General features: G+C 40.5%; 1 protein-coding gene across 4 annotated transcripts in view; it reads left to right on the forward strand.

The window, feature by feature from the left end:
* HACE1 (HECT domain and ankyrin repeat containing E3 ubiquitin protein ligase 1) overlaps nucleotides 1-6,481 on the forward strand; it is a 101,480-nt gene extending 94,999 nt beyond the window's left edge. For all 4 annotated transcript variants that reach the window (XM_040239114.1, XM_040239116.1, XM_040239115.1 and 1 more), the window contains 2 exons: nucleotides 4,631-4,744; nucleotides 5,541-6,481. In XM_040239114.1, the coding sequence (XP_040095048.1) occupies nucleotides 4,631-4,744; nucleotides 5,541-5,643 (217 nt within the window). In that variant the 3' untranslated portion in view covers nucleotides 5,644-6,481. The remainder of the gene's footprint in view (nucleotides 1-4,630; nucleotides 4,745-5,540) is intronic.
* The last annotated feature ends 13,355 nt before the right edge of the window (nucleotides 6,482-19,836 follow it).

The following is a 19,836-nucleotide window of genomic DNA, read 5'->3' on the forward strand; positions in this document are numbered from 1 at the left end:
ACAGTGTATACCTAATTTTATTTTATTATTATTATTTTTTTTTACATTAGTATCATTACTTATTTATTTTCCAAGTCTCCTGACCTGATAGTAGTTGATAAAATGAACACCCCTTAGGACACATGAACCGAGAAATGAGTGACATACAATCAAGTAGCTGATGCATGAAGAGCTCTGGAGAGAGAAGATGATGTTCTGGTGCCAGGAACTTCCCTGCCACTGACTCTCCCTCCAATCTTGGGAAAATGTCTTGAGTTTCTTCTTCTTCTTTACTCATGATTACTTTCCAAAGGGGATTATAAATCTCTACTGGTTATTGCTCAGGATGAAGATTAGGATCAAATGAGATAATGTGACTTTGTAAATTATAAAAAGCCATAAAACCTTAATAATAATATTGCCATTATTGCTATCACTAATTCTATTGAGCAGAAGTGTTGGAATTTTGCTTCTCGGGCCAAATGTCTTAAAGGTAGCCACAGACTAGGTTGGGTTTTAGTTTGTCCATGGTGAGTGACCTCTCTGGGTTTTCTCTTTCACTTTTCATGAACCATAACAGCCCACGTCTTCATATGCTTGGCCTCAGCTGACTCCTCTCCAAAGCTCCCTTCACACGCATGCATCTCACCTGCCAAAAAATGTTCCTTGTGGTCCAGAGTGCCTCAGCTGAAGCTTTCCCCATTACAGTTGTTTACTTGCTCTGTAAATGTTAGGTTTTATGGTGAACTGTGGCTTTGGAGATACAAAAGCTCCATCTTGGTTTATTTGGGATAGGCTTTCCAAGAAAACAAAGCCTGTGAGTCTGAGGAACACTGACCCTAGTGTGTCCTGTGCAGTCCTTTTTATCCCTTCCACTGTGGGCCAGGAAGGCTTTCATTTATCCATCTGGTTGTTGTTCAGTTGCTCAGTTGTGTCCAACTTTTTGCGATTCCATGGACTGCAGCACACCAAGCTTCCCTGTCTTTCACCATCTCCCAGAACTTGCTCAAACCCATGTCCATTGAGTCAGTGATGCCATCCAACCATCTTGTCCTTTGTCATCCCTTTCTCCTCCTGCCCTCAGTCTTTCCTGGCATCAGGGTCTTTTCCAGTGAGTCTGCTGTTCGCATTGCGTAGCCAAAGGATTGGAGCTTCAGCCTCAGGATCAGTACCTCCAGTGAATATTCAGGATTGATTTCCTTTAGGATTGACTGGTTTGATCTCCTTGCAGTCCAAGGGACTATCCTTCTGGGGCTTCCAGTTAATCCTTTATTTGCTTCAGATATTCAGGGTCCTTTTCTATGCTCCTTTCTTTCTAGACTAAGGAGAGGGGTTGATGCATTTGTGTCCTGTTTTACAAGGAGAAGGGAACACAAACACCATGTTTATTGGGAGAGGCCCTTTGGGATCAGAAAGACCAATGAAATGGGCTTGCAGATGCCACAGCTACTGCTGCTATTCCCGAGGGATGTGGTGCCCTGTCCCCTTGTAGTTTCATTCCTCGGGGGAAAGGAGAGGCGTTAGATGACCTTATTCAGGTCACTTGTAGTGTGACATTCTTTTTTTTTTTAATTAAATTTATTTATTTTAACTGGAGGCTAATTACTTTACAATATCTTATTGGTTTTGCCATACATCAACATGAATCTGCCACGGGTGTACATGTGTTCCCCATCCTGAACCCCCCTCCCTCTTCCCTTCCCATACCATCCCTCTGGGTCATCCCAATGCACCAGCCCCGAGCATCCTGTATCATGCATGAAACCTGGACTGGCGTTTCATTTCACATATGATATTATACATGTTTCAATGCCATTCTCCCAAATCATCCCACCCTCTCCCTCTCCCACAGAGTCCATAAGACTGTTCTTTACATCTGTGTCTCTTTTGCTATCTTGCATACAGGGTTATCGTTAACATCTTTCTAAATTCCGTATATTATGTGTTAGTATACTGTATTGGTGTTTTTCTTTCTGGCTTACTTCACTCTGTATAATAGGCTCCAGTTTCATCCACCTCATTAGAACTGATTCAAATGTATTCTTTTTAATGGCTGAGTAATACTCCATTGTGTATATGTATCACAGCTTTCTTATCCGTTTGTCTGCTGATGGATGTCTAGGTTGCTTCCGTGCTGCGATGAACATTAGGGTGCACGTGTCTCTTTCAGTTCTGGTTTCCTCGGTGTGTCTGCCCAGCAGTGGGATTGCTGGGTCATAAGGCAGTTCTATTTCCAGTTTTTTAAGGAATCTCCACACTGTTCTCCATAGTGGCTGAACTAGTTTGCATTTCCAGCAACAGTGTAAGAGGGTTCCCTTTTCTCCACACCCTCTTTTGAATAGCAGCCATTCTGACTGGCTTGAAATGGCCATGTGAAAATGGCATGGTTTTGATTTGCATTTCTCTGATAGTGAGTGATGTTGAGCATCTTTTCATGTGTTTGTTAGCCATCTGTATGTCTTCTTTGGAGAAATGTCTGTTTAGTTCTTTGGCCCATTTTTTGATTTGGTCATTTATTTTTCTGGAATTGAGCTGCAGGAGTTGCTTGTATATTTTTGAGATTAATTCTTTGTCAGTTGCTTCATTTGCTATTATTTTCTCCCATTCTGAATACCTAATTTTAAAGAATAAATCGAATTAGTCACAGATTATAGACTAAAAATATGAAACAAAATCTTGTCAGTTTTTTGTTTACTTGGCTTTTTACTGCCAAGAAATACCTAGAGATTTCAGTATGTTAATAAAAAGAGTTTAAAATTATTTTTTATATGTAGGAAGGTTAGACTAAAATTTTATAAAATCATCTCTCGTCTCAGTCTCTGAATGTAATCTATTTTGGTTATTCTTCCAGAGTTTTTCTGACATTTACAAATTTTTATTTTTTAAAAACATTGTTCCTCTTTTAAAAAAACAATATATTGTTTAAAATGGATTCATTTATAGATCTAATTTTTAAATGGCTATCTATTCTTAAATCTATTGACCTCTCAGCCATGAAGAGAGAGCTCACGTCCAAGGTAAGAGAAACCCAAGTAAGAGGGTAGGCGCTAAGAGAGGGCATCAGAGGGCAGACACACTAAAACCACAGTCACAGAAAACTAGCCACTCTGATCACATGGACCACAGCCTTGTCTAACTCAATGTGAGACATACCGTGTGGGGCCACCCAAGACGGACGGGTCATGGTGAAGACGTCTGACAGAATGTGGTCTGCTGGAGAAGGGAATGGCAAACTGCTTCAGTATTCTTGCCTTGAGAACCCCATGAACAGTATGAAAAGGCAAAAAGACAGGACACTGAAAGATGAACTCCTCAGGTCGGTAGGTGCCCGATATGCTACTGGAGATCAGTGGAGAAATAACTCCAGAAAGATTGAAGGGATGGAGCCAAAGCAAAAACAGCACCCAGCTGTGGATGTGACTGGTGATAGAAGCAAGGTCCAATGCTGTAAAGAGCAATATTGCATAGGAACCTGGAATGTTAGGTCTGTGAATCAAGGCAAATTGGAAGTGGTCAAACAGGAGATGGAAAGAGTGAACGTCGACATTCTGGGAATCAACAAACTAAAATGGACTGGAATGGGTGAATTAAACTCAGGTGGCCATTATATCTACTACTGTGGACAGGAATCCCTAAGAAGAAATGGAGTGGCCATCATAGTCAACAGAGTCCAAAATGTAGTACTTGGATGCAATCTCCGAAATGACAGAATGATCTCTGTTCATTTCTAAGGCAAGCCATTCAGTATCATGGTAATCTTTGCTAATGTGTGAGATGAGTGTAATTGTGTGGTAGTTTGAGCATTCTTTGGCATTGCCTTTCTTTGGGATTGGAATAAAACTGAGCTTTTCCAGTCCTGTGACCACTGCTGGTTTTCCAAATTTGCTGGCATATTGAGTGCAGCACTTTCACAGCATCATCTTTTAGGATTTGAAATAGTTCAACTGGCATTCCATCACCTCCACTAGTTTTGTCTGTAGTAATGCTTCTTAAGGCCCACTTAATTTCGCATTCCATGACATCTGGCTCCAAGAAAGTGATCACACCATTGTGGTTATCTGGGTCATGAAGATCTTTTTTGTATAGTTCTCCTGTGTATTCTTGCCACCTCTTCTTAATATCTTCTGCTCCTGTTAGGTCCATACCATTCCTGTTCTTTATCAAGCCCATCTTTGCATGAAATGTTCCGTTGGTATCTCTAATTTTCCTGAAGAGATCTCTAGTCTTTCCCATTCTGTTGTTTTCCTCTATTTCTTTGCATTGATCACTGAGGAAGGCTTTCTTATCTCTCCTTGCTTTTCTTTAGCACTCTGCATTCAAATGCATTCTCATTATGTCAGGTAACATTTAAAAAAATGCATCCGATGTAAATTCTCTGAAAAGATAAGTGTAAAGAATTTTCTAGTTTTCCCACTGTGTAAAAGAATACAAAACAAAAACGTTTGAGCCTAGATATTTTTCACAGACCGGGAAATCATTTTGGATTCCACATAAAAGCCTCTGTTGCTTGAATTAATCAAGTAAACCATTTATTTATTCAGCAAATATTTAATGAATGTCTATTAGATACTATTCATTTTTATAATTCAAAATATATCTATTTCAAAGATTTTTCTTGCATGGTTACAACTTACTAGATATGAACTCTTAGTTCCAGGGTCCCACATGGTGGATTTGCTAATATCATGGGTGGAAGTGGATTGCAAAACTTCACAATTGCTGCTGTTCCATATACTCCAAATCTCCTACCTACTTCAAGCACATGGTATGTTAAATTGGTTTATTTAAATGCACTGTGAATTTCTGATTAATTTTAAATGATCAAAGGTCTGACTGCTTACTGCTTCATTGAGAGGAAAATCTCAGCAGTGATCTCTGTTCATTTTGTAATCAATGATAAGTAAAGAACTATATAGTAATAGTTTCTTGCCTTCCGCTTTGTACGTAGGAAAATGTTTGAGGAAACTACCTACTTACATTCTGTGTGTGCATGAGTGCTAAGTTGCTTCAGTTGTGTCTGACTCTTTGCGACCGTATGGACTGTAGCCCTCCAGGATTCTTTGTCCATAGGATTCTCCAGGCAAGAATACTGGAGTCAGTTGCTTGCTCTCCTCCAGGGGATCTTCCCAACCCAGGGACCAAACCCCTGTCTCTTATGTCTCCTGCATTGGCAGGTGGGTTCTTTACCACTAGCGCGACCTGGGAAGCCCCACCTATACTCTAATTGAATACATATAGTTCAAATATCACTAAAGTTACACTGTCGTAAGTATCACTGAGTTACACTATCATTTCAAACTTAATTGCCCTATTGCTTATTTATTTTAGACTGGAGGGAACTTATTTTGGTCTGGTAATTTGCATACTAAAGGAAACTGCAGTGCAGCAGGGTTTGGTGTTTTTTTTTCCCTTTTTAAATACTACTTCAGGGTTTTCCAATTTGAATGCAAATTTGAGAGGATGGTTTTATGTTAATTTTGAGTAGTGTTTTCACTTCTAGACAAAACAATAAAATATTTCAGAGCTTTCCTATTTAATAGTGGTATATTTTTCTTTTAAAGCATCAACATGCTCAAGTTACCTGAATACCCAAGCAAGGAAATACTCAAGGACAGGCTTCTTGTGGCACTACATTGTGGCAGCTATGGTTACACAATGGCATAATGAAGTCTGGAAAATTCATCTGACTGCTGATGAGCAATTCAGAGTGGCAGAAGTAATTTAGGAAACTGTCAACAGAAAAGCAGCCCAGTTGCAGCCCATAGGCGGGGCTGATGTTTAAAATTCATAAAGGATCAGGTTTCCTTTTTTTCTCTCTCACTTTCCCTTTTATGTTTTCTCAGTTTGTGATACAATTAGAAAATATAAAATCACAGTAGTCTTCATTTCAAAAATGGTAATTGAAAATAATAGAAACTGTCCTTTTTCACATTTCTTTAATCTTATCCAAGAGTGCGTTCAGGCAGCATCCTATTCTACATTCCACATCTCCTATGTAACTGTTATGTTAAAAAGGTGTTGTCTCTTTATTTTTCTATATAATAAATTATATTAGGACATCCAGCTTGTAAAGTGCCGTTTATATTTTGGAAAACTACTGTATAGAATGGGTTAATTTACATTGTATATAAAGCCACATATATGTATTTTCCCATATTGAATCTATATTGCAATGATGTTTTTTAGCTTTTCAATATTTTAATATGTAAAGTTTAGACTGATGTGACTAATAAACAGCTGATTAAATGACATCTGATTTATATATTAAAGCTTTTGCTGTATTGTATGATTATTGTCTCAAAGTTATTCTTATGTTTTGTTTTAATTTTATTTAGATAAAATTAAAATATGATATTTTACCATGTTTCTTTTCATTACTATGGATTTATCTGTGAACTCTAATGTCACATTTGAAAACATAATGCAGTGTGCAGATTACAATTTAAGTATGTAATTCTTCTTTAAATTTGCTTTTTATGATTAAAATGTTGAATTCAAGTGATATATACCTTATATAGAGCATTGAATTTTAAATTTTAGGGTGGGCTAATCAGTTTTCTTTTGAAAAGACACATTTGAATAGTTACAGCATACCTTTTAGTGGGGAAGCAGGCACACTCCGACATTCAAAAATATAAATGAGGAATTTGTAATGTTTGGGGACAGGAGGAGAAGGGGATAACAGAGGATGAGGTGGTTGGATGGCATCACCGACTCGATGGATGTGAGTTTGTGTAAAACTCCAGGAGTTGGTGATGGACAGGGAGGCCTGGCATGCTGCAATTCATGGGGTTGCAAGGAGTCGGACACGACTGAGTGACTGAACTGAACTGAACTGATGGCCTTGCCTCTGGAAACTAAAAATAGACTATCCAGTGGCATCATTATTGGTAAAATGACTCATATGCATATTTTCTCATATATATGCAAACACAGCAGACACTATAGTTGTCTGTGACAAATATAGACAATTATATCAATATAGACAATGTATATATGTGTATATAGGCTTATATGTTGAAGAAAGCCTTGCTTTGCTAAGTTATAAAACTTCTTTAATACATGTTTTTGGTCCTCTTCCATTATTGTTGGTTTTTTTAATGTTAAGAGAACGTCTTTCAACAGATTACATTAGAAACAAGGAAATCTCTTAAAATTACTAGTAGCTCTAAAATTAGGATTCAGATGCTTTATTTACAATAAATGAAGCTAGTAGTTTTTAAAACGTTGGGTTTTGAAATTATTGTACAAGAGGTCATTGCCTTCTAACTTCAAATAAGTTATTTAATATTATGTTGCTTATAATTTTAGTATTTATAAACATTTATTTCTGTTTATAGTCATACATCAGCTTTGTCAGGCTGGTCCTTTTGCAGGTATTTATGGAGAGGAGATAATAGAACATTTAAAGTCTCATGGTTTTATATCCATGGTTTGAATATTTTTAGATAGAGCTAGCAATTTTAGGGTTTGTTCTTTTACATTATCTTTAGTTTCTAAACTTTAAGAATTTAGTTAATACCAAAAGGTTTTATATGGATTAAAATTCCTATTTAAACTAGAGGCAGCAGGTCTCTAATTTATTCTGTTCCCAATTTCTTCTGTAAGTAGATGAATATGTTGAATAAAGTATAAAAAAGTGATTAGAGATTTTCTTCCCCTTTGGGTAAAAGATTACACTAATAGGAAAATAACTCTTACAACATGTGGGAGTTTCATATAAGGAAGAAAACAGAGAAATACAGCATTTTACAGAAATGAAACTAGAAGGCAACGGAGCATATTGTAGGAAACTGACTAATGAAAACATCTGGGCAAGAGTAATATTATTGATATCGTTATAGCTATAATATGATTAACTTAAAATAAGTCTAATTAAAGTTATTTGAGAGGATAGTGACCACATAGTTAATAAAAACCATCTTCTAATTCATCTAAAAACAAAAGGTAATACAATCTAATGAAATCTGTGCTAAGCCCAGCGAGTTGTGGTGATGTCTTTGTTGGCTTTGGTGGCAGAATGGTAGCTTTGTCGGTTTTGTGTTGGAGGCTCACAGATAATTCCCACTCACACATGTGTTTTGTTTGTCGTGCCAATTCTAAATGTTGAATAAGTTTTCAACATTTTAAAAAATCAGGAGATTTCACTTAGAAGTTAATATTTTTGACTTTTGAGAAATCAGGTAATTTAACATTGGGCAGAGATTCCCTAGAAAGCATTAGTAGTAGGCTGGAATTGAGTAAAAGTCACTTCTTGGAATGCTGAACATGGTCTCCAGGTTGCCATTTTCTTATCCCAACCTGCTTCACTATTTTCCTGGACATTGATGGCATTGGAGTTTGCTTTAAAAAAAAAAAAAAAAAAGTGTGTTGATTAGAAATGTTCTCTTGGAGTATAAAGTGAAACAAATTCTTTGGAAGGCAATTTGGCAATATCAGACTTTTAAAATGTACACAAGTCTTTGACTCAACAGTTCTACATCTAAGACTTCATCTGTGGAGATACTTGTACACATATATAACATATTTGTACAAGAATGTTCACTGAAGACTTGTTCATTATAGAGAAAAATGGAAATAAATATCAGTAAGGGGTTGCTAATTGCGTTATATCTATACCAATAGAATATTAATTCACATTTACAAAGAATAAAATGGATGTGTATATCTGATACATAAATGTTTCTTAAGTTCATTAAATGAAATAAGATGTATCAAAGTGCTGTTAATATTAGTGTGTAAATACCGTATATATATAGGGTTATATGCAAGAAAAGTTTCTGGGCAAGAGACATGCTATATCTGGGAAAGCATAAGATGGGATGAAGACTATATAAAGTTTTTATCCTGTTTGTCTAAATCACAGTTCAGTTCAGTCGCTCAGTCGTGTCCAACTCTTTGCGACCCCATGAATCAGCACACCAGGCCTCCCGGTCCATCACCAACTCCTGGAGCTTACTCATGTTCATAGAGTCGATGATGCCATCCAACCATCTCATCCTCTGTTGTCCACTTCTCCTGCCTTCAACCTTTCCCAGCATCAGGAGTTTCAGCTTCAGCATTAGTCCTTCCAGTGAATATTCTGGACTGATTTCCTTTAGGATGGACTGGTTGGATCTTGCAGTCCAAGGGATTCTCAAGAGTCTTCAACACCACAGTTCAAAAGCCTCAATTCTTTGGCGCTTAGCTTTCTTTATAGTCCAACTCTCGCATCCATTCATGACTACTGGAAAAACCATAGCTTTGACTAGATGGACCTTTGTTGGTAAAATAATGTCTCTGCTTTTTAATATGCTGTCTAGGTTGGTCATACCTTTTCTTCCAAGGAGCAAGCATCTAAATCATAAGCCTGTGTTATTGTCTATATGATATATGTATTACATGTTCAGTATCCTAAATCAAGAGAAACCTCAGTAGTAGGTTTTGTTGAATCTATAAAATACCACAGCAATAGTGATGAGTAATATTTTAATAATCACAAAGCATTTTATAAAAGTTTAAAATATCCTAATTAAATTCTTTTCCTAACAAAGTCAAAGAAGGGAATGCCTCTTTGCCCACAAAGCTCTGTTTCCATGTTGCCTGATGAACAGCACTGTTTATAGCTCTCAAATTCTATTAGTTAAAAATTTATTTGAATTTACACATCCCCACCCCGATTTTTTTTTTTAATATCAGAAATGGTACTTATTTATTATGGTAAAATACAGAAAGCATGGATTCTTGTAGACTGGAAAAAGCAGTAAAGTATACTGCCCAATAATTTGTATTTTCTTCTAATCTTTCTCAGTGTATTTCCCCATAGTTGAGTTCATAAAGGACATAGCATTTAGTATCTTTTTTATTTATTAATCATTTATATTAAGCTTTTCCTATGTTATTGCAGCTTATTTGTAAACTTTAAAAGTGATGGCACGATGTTCTGTCATATAGATGTTTCATAATTGTCCAGATCTGTAAAAAAATTAACACTTAGATTTCTAATATTTTTTTGCTTTTATAAATAAAATAATAGGTGGCTTCTTTTAGCACTAGTTATATTCCAGGAATAAGTAACATTTTCTGGGTTATTTGTTGAAATGTTTAAGTAGAAATGTTCATCAGTTGCTCTGTAGTTGTGGAATTACTGTTGGAAGGCTCAGGAAGGGGCAGTTGGAACAGAGAACCCTTAAGTAGGACTGATAGGATTGTTCCAAAAGCACAGTTAGGGCTGTGTACCCTCCCAGAGTGTGAAAGGGTTCAAGCTAGAAGGCTGTGACAAAGGTAAATTAGTTTTAATTGCTTACTTCCAGTCTTCTCTCCAAGAACAGGGAAGGAAATTCATCTGGTATGTGACACAAGACCCAGTCTCAGGATCTGGAACTTAAGCATTTAATGTTATACAGTTCAGCTACATCAAGGGTCACTTAGTGCTTATGTGTTAAACTAGAAACCTAGCTTCCACTTATGAGACTTCCCAAACATGGACTCAGAGCTTTTTTGGAGTGCAACCCTTTTGTCAACTGGAGAATGTGTAATAGCTGTCTTTGTGAAGTGGGTATTTAGCTAATATCAAAATTTTGGTTATTTTCACCACAAAATTTAGGCGTATCCATGTGTACCTATAGTCACAATTGCTTTTTCATGTGAAACATGCTCTGTTTCCTATATATTTCCACACTTGTTAGGCAACAAAACATACTCTTAAGGTTAACAGTAGTAACATAAATCCCAACTTTGCAGTTTGTTTTAAGATAGTTAAATGTGGACAAGAAACTGTTAGAATGTCTTTTGTGAAATTCTTAGGTCTTGGGGTATGGTTACCTGACTATTGGTCTGGTGTAGATTGGCATAAATTTGTTTATTTAATTTATAACTAGTCCTTTCATTTTACAGATGAGAAAATTAGAGACTAGAGAGGTGATGACTTCCTTAAGCCTTCATGGCTACTTAATCAAACTCGAATTTAGAACTTAGATTTTCTGATTTTTAGTCCAGTAGGTTTTCTTTTACTCCGTGCTGTCTCTATGACATAACTGCATTATAAAAAGACTCTTAGAAAAACACCTGCAGCCTACTAATAGTCATGTAAGACAAGCCTGTTGGGAAACTATAACTTAATAAGCTGATAGTTAAGAGAGATTAATTGGACTATATTTCTTCTCTCCTACTGTGCCACAATAAGCGAGGGTGGGTATTTTACCATTTCAAGATGAAAAAGAACAGATGTATTGTCAGATCATAGATCATGGGTAGTCATTAACTTTTATTATCTTTATAAAAGTGTTCAATTTCAAGCATACTTGGTGCTTGGAAAGACATTGTACATCTAATGTTGCAAAACCATTAAAACCATAAACTGAGAATATAATGACTATAATGGTATATTCGTGTGAGTGAATCGAGTCTAGCTGAGTGAAATGGAGGGAAAGAAGTCCTACGTGGGTGCTGGTTATATGGTTAGTGGAGAAAACTTTTCAAAACAATTCAACAAATTCCCTTAAATGCCTTCTATGTATTTAGTACTGGTTTAGGGACAGTGACCAGGTCACTCCCATCAAAGAAAATAAAATGAAATTGGGCAGATGGAAGGCCTTCTTGGCGAGGTTTTAAAACTGTGGCATGCAGGGTAAAAACCAGTTACAGAAAGTATTAGTGAGAGGAGATTCATATAGACTGAGTGTCCAAGGCAGCTTTAAGCATCTGGTCTAATGGAATTGTCAAATTGCCCTCTAGATTTGGAGACAAATGATTAGCCTGTTGATTGAACAAATAGGTGAAAATGTTAAACTTGATAGACTTAGAGTGAAATAAAACTAATGTGTGCTAGTTAGTGAGTTTTTCTAAAGTTTTTCATTACTGTATTATTCCTCGCTCAATTCTGTGTTCTGATTATTCATTGAGAATTCTGATCTGGTGGCTTCATGATTTGAAGGCTATTGTGTCTGGTTGTCTATGTTTTTCTGAGAAGAGTGGCAATATCTGACTTTTTGAAAAGCTTATTGTAAAAGTGGAGAAGGGTTCTTAAAGTGGTGGCTAATACAGTATTCAAGTAAAATTAATATTGTCATTCAAATTCCAAATTTCTAAAACTGTATGGAGGTTCCTCTAAACAGTATGGGCTTCCCTGGTAGCTCAGAGGTTAAAGCGTCTGTCTGCAATGCGAGAGACCTGGGTTTGATCCCTGGGTCGGGAAGATCCCCTGGAGAAGGGAATGGCAACCCACTCCAATATTATTGCCTGGAGAATCCCATGGGTGGAGGAGCCTAGTGGGCTACAGTCCACGGGGTTGCAAAGAGTCGGACACGACTGAGCGACTTCACTTTATGGAGGTTCCTCAGAAAATTAAACAATTACCATATGATCCACCAGTTCCAGTTCTGAATAGTTACCTGAAGGAAATGAAAATACTAGAAAAGAAATTTGCACCTCCATGTTCTTCTGCAGCCTTATTTACAATAAGTGTCCATGGATGGATAAATGGATAAGGAAAATGTGGTACATGTATGAATGGAATGTTCTTCAGCCATAAAAAGGAAATCTTGCCATTTGTGACAACATGTGTGGACCTTGAAGGTGCTATGCTAAGTGAAGTAAGTCAGAAAGATGAACATCATATGATCTCAAGTACGTGTGGAATCTTGAGAAATAAAAAGAACAGATTGGTGGTTGCAAGAGGTAGGAGGGTAGAGGGTGGATGAAATGGGTGAAAAGAGTCAAGAAGTATAAACCTAAAGTAAATAAATCATGGAAATGTAAACCATTACATTGATCACATTTAAGTATTATGATTAAGTATTACATTAATCACTTGGTGATTACAGTTCATAATTACTGCATATTTGAAAGTTGCTAAAAGAATCTTAAAAGCTTTTGTAGTTATGTTATAAAACTACATATTTTTGACATATTAACTAGATGTTATGACAGGTGTTAACTAGACTTACTGTGGTGATCATTTTGCAATATATACAAATATTGAATCAATATGTTTTACATCTGAAACTAACATGTCAATTACATCTCAGTTTTTAAAAAGATAGCTATGGACTAGAAAAATGGGAATTAATAAACAACATGAAACAAACAGTTAAATATAAAATTTCATATCTTGCTTTAAAAAAAAAGTTGAAAATATAGGGAAAATGTGGCTTGAAAGTAATTAATGAGGGGGAAAGTACCCTGAGAATTTTCGGTGACTACTAGCTAGCTTCACAGAAGCCAATATTATAACATGAATGAACGAATACATAGTAAGGTATCAATGCATTGCTGCTACTGCTGCTAAGTCGCTTCAGTCATGTCCGACTCTGTGCGACCCCATAGATGGCAGCCTACCAGGCTCCCCTGTTCCTGGGATTCTCCAGGCAAGAACACGAGTGGGTTGTCATTTCCTTCTCCAGTGCAGAAAAGTGAAAGTGAAGTCACTCAGTCGTGTCCAACTTTTAGCGACCCCATGGACTGCAGCCTACCAGGCTTCTCCATCCATGGGATTTTCCAGGCAAGAGTACTGGAGTGGGGTGCCACTGCCTTCTCTGATCAATGCATTAATAACCGTATTCATTTCTTGCCAAAGAGAGGTAGTAGGCATACTGTTGTTTTCTTTTCAGGCCATATATGGAGTGTATGTCCAGGGTTTCTCAACCTTGATACTATTGATATTTTGTATACTTCTTGTTGTAGGGGGCTGTCTTGTGCAGTGTAGGATGTTTAGCAGCATTCCCATCATCTACCTGTGGGCTTCCCTGATGACTCAGTGGTAAAGAATCTGCCTGCAAAGCGGGAGACATGGGTTCAATCCTTGGATCAGGAAGATCCCCTGGAGAAGGAAATAGCAACCCACTCCAGTATTCTTGCCTGGAAAATCCTATGCACAGAGGAGCCTGGCAGGCTACAGTCCATGGGGTGGCAAAAGAGTCAGACATGATATAGCAACTAAACAAAACTGGCCTCTACCCACTTTGTTGTGGTTCAGTCGCTCAGTTGTCTGACTCTGCAATCCCTTGGACTGTAGCATGCCAGGTTTCCCTGTCTCTCATCATCTCCCGGAGTTTGCTCAAACTCATGTCCACTGAGTTGGTGATGCCATCCAACCATCTCTTCCTCTGTTGTCCCCTTCTCCTCCTGCCTTCAGTCTTTCCCAGCATCAGGGTCTTTTCCAGTGAGTTGACTCTTTGCATCAGATGGTCAAAGTACTGGGGCTTCAGCTTCAGCATCAGTCCTTCCCATGAATATTCAGAGTTGATTTCCTTTAGGACTGATCATACATTAGGTATGATCTCCTTGCAGTCCAAGGGATTCTCAAGAGTCTTCTCCAACGCCACAGTTTGAAAGCATCAATTCTTTTTTATTTCTTTCGCTCAGCTTTCTTTATGGTCCAACTCTCACATCCACATGACTACTGGAAAAACCATAGCTTTGACTATATAGACCTTTGTTGGCAAACTAATGTCTCTGGCTTTTTGATATGTTGTCTAGGTTTGTCATAGCTTTTCTTCCAAGGAACAAGCGTCTCTACCCACTAGATGTCAGTGGTATCTGTCCCTGGGTCATGACATTCAAAAATGCCTGCAGATGTTGCCAATTGTCCCATGGGAGGCAAAACTGCCTCTAGTTGAGAACCACTGAGCTGGAGATGCCTCTGCAGACAGCTACTTTCACTTTCAAGGGGCACTTGGATGTGGTGACATCTGACTCTAAGGTTGGCTTCTTTAGGGTGGGGCTGCTTTGATTCTGCTAGGCATCTGGGTGCACCACCAACCCAGGATCATTCTAAACCCTAGTCCTACCTTGACATTTCTTTGGTATCACTCCAATGGTGTGAATTTGGACTAGAAGCCCAAATGAAGGTCTGTTTTGTGGTTCCAAATTCTCAGGAAAGGCTTTTTCCTCTGCTACTAGCACTGACTGCTGCTGCTGCTAAGTTGCTTCAGTCGTGTCCGACTCTGTGCAATCCCATAGATGGCAGCCCACCAGGCTCTACTATCCCTGGGATTCTCCAGGCAAGAACACTGGAGTGGGGTGTCATTTCCTTCTCCAATGCATGAAAGTGAAGTTGCTCAATTGTGTCTGACTCTTCGCGACCCCATGGACTGCAGCCTACCAGGCTCCTCCGTCCATGGGATTTTCCAGGCAAGAGCTACTAGCACTAGAGAATGAGAAATTATACATAGGTTTTCTTATCTGTGATGGAGGAGGCAGTGGATCTATGGGTCATTGAAGTCTCCTATTGGCCTTCCCACCTTGGTCAGACCCTGGACTTTGACTTATGTCTCCATCTTCACAACTCTATGAAATCAAAAGCAAGGTCTTCATGATCAGTTAACATCTGAGTGAAGATCGACTTCATGGTTCAGCTTGTCTCTCTAGGCCCACATTTTCTTTTTATTTTAGGCACCTCAGTGTTCTTTACTTTCCTGCCAGCTTGTTAGTGTGTTAATTTTTTTTTCATTTGAGTTTATGTATTAATTTTGGGTGTTTTTCAGTGAGATGGTAAGTTGGACTGACCATCTATGCTGTACTATGACCTGACATGAAAATATTTATTATTGATTTTAGTATGAAAAATTAATGAAATTTCTCAGAATTCAGGAAGTCCTCCCTAATTCATCATTACTGCCACACAGTAACCGGAGCACCAGTGAGAGAATCAGTTTGCCTAGGCTGGAATCTTATTTTTAATATTTGCTAGCTGTGTGGTCACAGGTAAGTTAATCAACCCTTTGTTGCCTCAGTCATCTCATCAGAACAGTACCTATTTAATGTAGCTATGATGAGAAATAACTAACATAAAGCATTTAGAATAATGGAAAATATTAAGTGCTTGATATACATTAGTTATTTTTGGCCCTGCTGCATGGTTTGCAGGATCTCAGTTCCTCGAGTGAGGACTGAACCTGGGCCCTGGTGGTGGAAGTGCCGAGTCTAAACCACTAGGCCGCAAGGGAGCTCCCTACCTCTTACTATGACCATTCTTTCATATACCTTCTAGCCAATCTACTCTCTCATTGCCCTTTAAACTACGTGTCAATATTTTTCTTAAAGCTCTCGTCCAACTGTTAATAAGTGGAAGTCATTCTCAAGGAACACTTGTCCCATCACTTAGGGAGAATTTGAGAATTTCCAGCACTGCCCTCTGCCAAACCCCACACATTTACTGCTGCCTCCACATCTGTTCTCTGTTTCCTTCTCTAAAGTGTGGAAGGGTTCTCTGTAGGGAGCAGAGGGACTCGGACAGTGCCACCCTACTCAGGAATAGGACCCTCAACACTGCTATCCCCCCTTAACCCAGCTACTCTAGACTGACACTAGACCCAAAGCTCCAGTAACAAGATTTCCAGCATTGGGAAGACCTCAGAACTTGAGGTCATCAGATCTAGGTTTGAGTTTCAGCCCTGGGAGTTTACTAATGATGTAACCATCTCTACCAACTTCTCAGCACTGGGATAATTAACCAAGAAAAAGTACTTAAAGGTCTTGATGACTGTAAAGCCCTAAATTGGTACGAGCATTATGAAGAGTTTGGGAACCCTTGTTTAAAAGATAGGGAGTCATTAAAAGCACCAAGGCAAACATCTTGAGGCATGGAGCACACCATTGGCAGGTGCTTGTGAGAATAGTGGGTTATATGACACGAAGCCTGGTGGATGTTATATCATTAAGCATGAATTGACATCACCACACACAGGAGTGTACTCCTCCACCAGACCCAAAGCAGTGATCATTAACCTATGCACAAGAGGCTAGAGTTTGTGTGTCAACACAGAGTTCTGCTGTATGTGCTTATTCCTCTAAGTACTTGTGACATACTATGTCAAGGGTTCAGCAGCTGAGTTTCACATAGGGCAGTGTGATTCATTGGGATTATTAGGATCCTCCAGGAATAACTTCCCTGAGTTGATTGCCTTTGACAGATCAGTTTGCTTAGATTAAAAAGCAATTGCTGCTGTCTAGTCAAATTTAAACACTTTGGCTAGAAGTAGCTGAACTCTAACTGTGTCCAGTCTATAGAAACACCTTGATGTGAAAATTGCATCCACTGTAGTGAAGAGAAAACTGAGTTAGCAAATACTCTGGGGTATGGTTTTGTAATAATGTGAAGGAGTGTAAATGCCAAACAAAAGTGACCCTAGGCATATGCAAGGGAGGGAAGGGTACATTGCTTTTAATAGCAACTTTATCCGTGCCCAATGTACTGTGAAGGTGGTGACAGATGTGTGAGGTACTACTCTGATCACATTTGCACAACACTGACCACTGTTAGAACTGGAGGAGGAAGGACTCATGTTCTGGCTGAACAATGGAAAATATTTTGAGATATATGCAGGTGTCTCACAATTCCCCCTTTCTGAACATAACCCAGAATTTAATAGAAGAAACAATACTATCAAGAAGAAGAAACAGTAATATGCTAAGATTTACATCATCTTTTAAAAAGTGAGTGGAATATCTGACTTAAGTGAAATTTAAGCTGATGTCTGAAATTACATCCCCAGCCTGCCTTAGCTGCAGATAAAAAAAGAGGTTGAGATGACATTAAGCTGACATCCACTCTATCTCTGGTGAATCAGCAAAACAGTCCTGAAACAAGTGTAAGTAAGAGGAAAGTTTCATACACACCATCCCTTATATCACAGCTCTCTTTTATGTTTAAGCTCCTTGAGCTCTTTGAATATGGAAGGTGATGGAGAGGAGGAGGAGATGAGAAGCATGGCTTGATGGGCTCCTGTCTACTCTCTTAGCAGTTGAAGTCCCCTGAGAGTATAATCCTCACTTGGACCTAGGCTACAGAAAGCGTTGGTTATACAGTTTTAATTTTAGTGAATTTGTGGTGAATTTTTGTCAACAAACAGCATCATTACCATGTTCATCTATTAGTATCTTTTGTCGACTTGCGTGACCATCATGATGACCTGAGTTTAGACCATTTTCATCATCCCAAAGAAACCCAAGTATCAGGAATCAATGACTCCACTTGCATGGAGGATAGCAAAGATCACAGTGCCAGTCACCAGGAAGATAAAGCTAAACACTCTGCCCACTGCATCTTGGTGTCTGAGTTACCAAGGGAAACACAACACAGTCAAGTACTGGATGGAGCAACAGTGTCACTCACACAGAGAAGAGAGGGGGCAAAATGAGCTCTAACAGGCTACTGGTCACTTCCAGTAGCTAGTGCTTCCCCAGCAGAACCTGACACCCGGTAATCGGCCTACACACAGCCATCTCCAGCCACATCAGAACCTCAATCCCTCCCCTGTGGGATATGAAATACTTAAAACCGGGGGAGCACTGAGTAGAACAAAGGACATTCACTGAGTATGGGGAGGAGGTGGCCACGTGTTGGACAAGGACCAAGAAGCAGAGCAGTTCTGGGCACACTGGTCCGCCTGCAGCAGCGGCAGCCTCAGCCCTCCGCGTCCAGTCTGTCCGCCACCCGGACTCCTCCAGCTCCGGATACAAAGGCGCCCTGCGGGGAGGAGCCCCGGGAGGCCGAGTAAGTCCTGGTGTTAGCGTGGGGCCGGAAGCTTCTGGAAGCCGCGGAAAGCCCAGGGGTGGACGATCCTCTCCTTGCTGCTGCTGGTGGTGGCGCAGGGCTGTAGCACGTGCTCGGGGGCGCTGCTCAGCAGCTCCTTGGCCCCCGGTCCTCTGGGCGCTGTGCTCGGGGCATCGCGGGCGTCCAAGGGGCCGTGAGCTTCATTCGTTTACAACCGGCCAGGTGCACCTCTTACTCGGAGGGGCTCCCACGAGAGGGCGCTGCGCAGCTCCACGGCCGGCGGTCACGTGCAGGTGGGCGGCCAGTCAGTCTGCTGGCCCCGCGCCCCAGCTGCTTGCCTCGTGCCCGGCACTCGCTGCGTCAGGTGCTAGTGGCCCGCCACCTTGTGCTCTGGTACCCTCACCACCTCCACCTCCTGGCTCCGGCCGGCTCCGCACCTTATGAGCCATGGCTACCCATGCCCAGTAGTCCCTCTGGAGGGTGCTCTGTGCCCACGGCCTGGGCTTCTCGGCCTGGGCTTTCTCCTCTGGACTCGAAAAGGAAGCAGGTCCAGGAGTGGATGACTGTGGCACGGTCCAGTCAGAGCCGCCACCGCTATCTCTGTGGCAGGGAGGAGCCCCCCGGACTGTCGGGCCCTGGCCCCCGGACTCTCAGTCCCTGGAGGGGGCCACGGCCAGGCCGGCCCTGCTTGGCACAGGTGTGCTCCATCATGGGCAAGTCCCGGAACTGGAAGGTAGGTGTAGAGCGATGAATACCAGCGTCATGTAGGCCCCTCCAACTCCCAGAACGCTTTGAGCAGCTTTCACCACAGGTGTGTAGTAGACCTGGAAGAGCGAGAGGCAGAGCCTTGCTGTGACAGAGCCTTTCTGTGACCAAATGGCTGCGAGCCGCCCCCACCCCCAGGCTCTGGAGAATCATTTATGACTTTGTAGGCTCTCTGTCTGCTGCGATGACCTCAGCCGCTGCATTGACAGCCTTCACCTTCTTCAGCAGCTGCTCTTGGACTAAATCAGCACAGCAGGAGCTAGAAGGCCAGACTGTGCAGCCTCAGTGGCTAGGTTCAGGCAGCGGCAGTGGGTGAGCTCCAGCCCCGCCCTAGCTGCACAGGCTGAGGGGACTCGGGGCGGGGTCGGGGGAGCGGAGGGCGGGGCAGGTCCGTGGCCCACACGTAGCACAAGCCCATAAAGCAGGATGAAGGGGAAGCAGAATACGGCCAGTTGATGGGAACTGCGGCCCTGTCTGGATGCGGCAGGCCCAGAGCAGCAGCGCAAAGTTCATCCAACCACCATGGCGATAAGGGCACACATGTGCCACATGAGCTGACTCAGGTGGTGCAGTGGAGTGGAGGTGTCGCTCTAGGTTCAGCCAGCCTGGGGCTGCTG

The sequence above is a fragment of the Oryx dammah genome, unplaced genomic scaffold, assembly GCF_014754425.2.
Source record: "Oryx dammah isolate SB20612 unplaced genomic scaffold, SCBI_Odam_1.1 HiC_scaffold_4, whole genome shotgun sequence".
Classification (NCBI taxonomy): Eukaryota; Metazoa; Chordata; class Mammalia; order Artiodactyla; family Bovidae; genus Oryx; species Oryx dammah.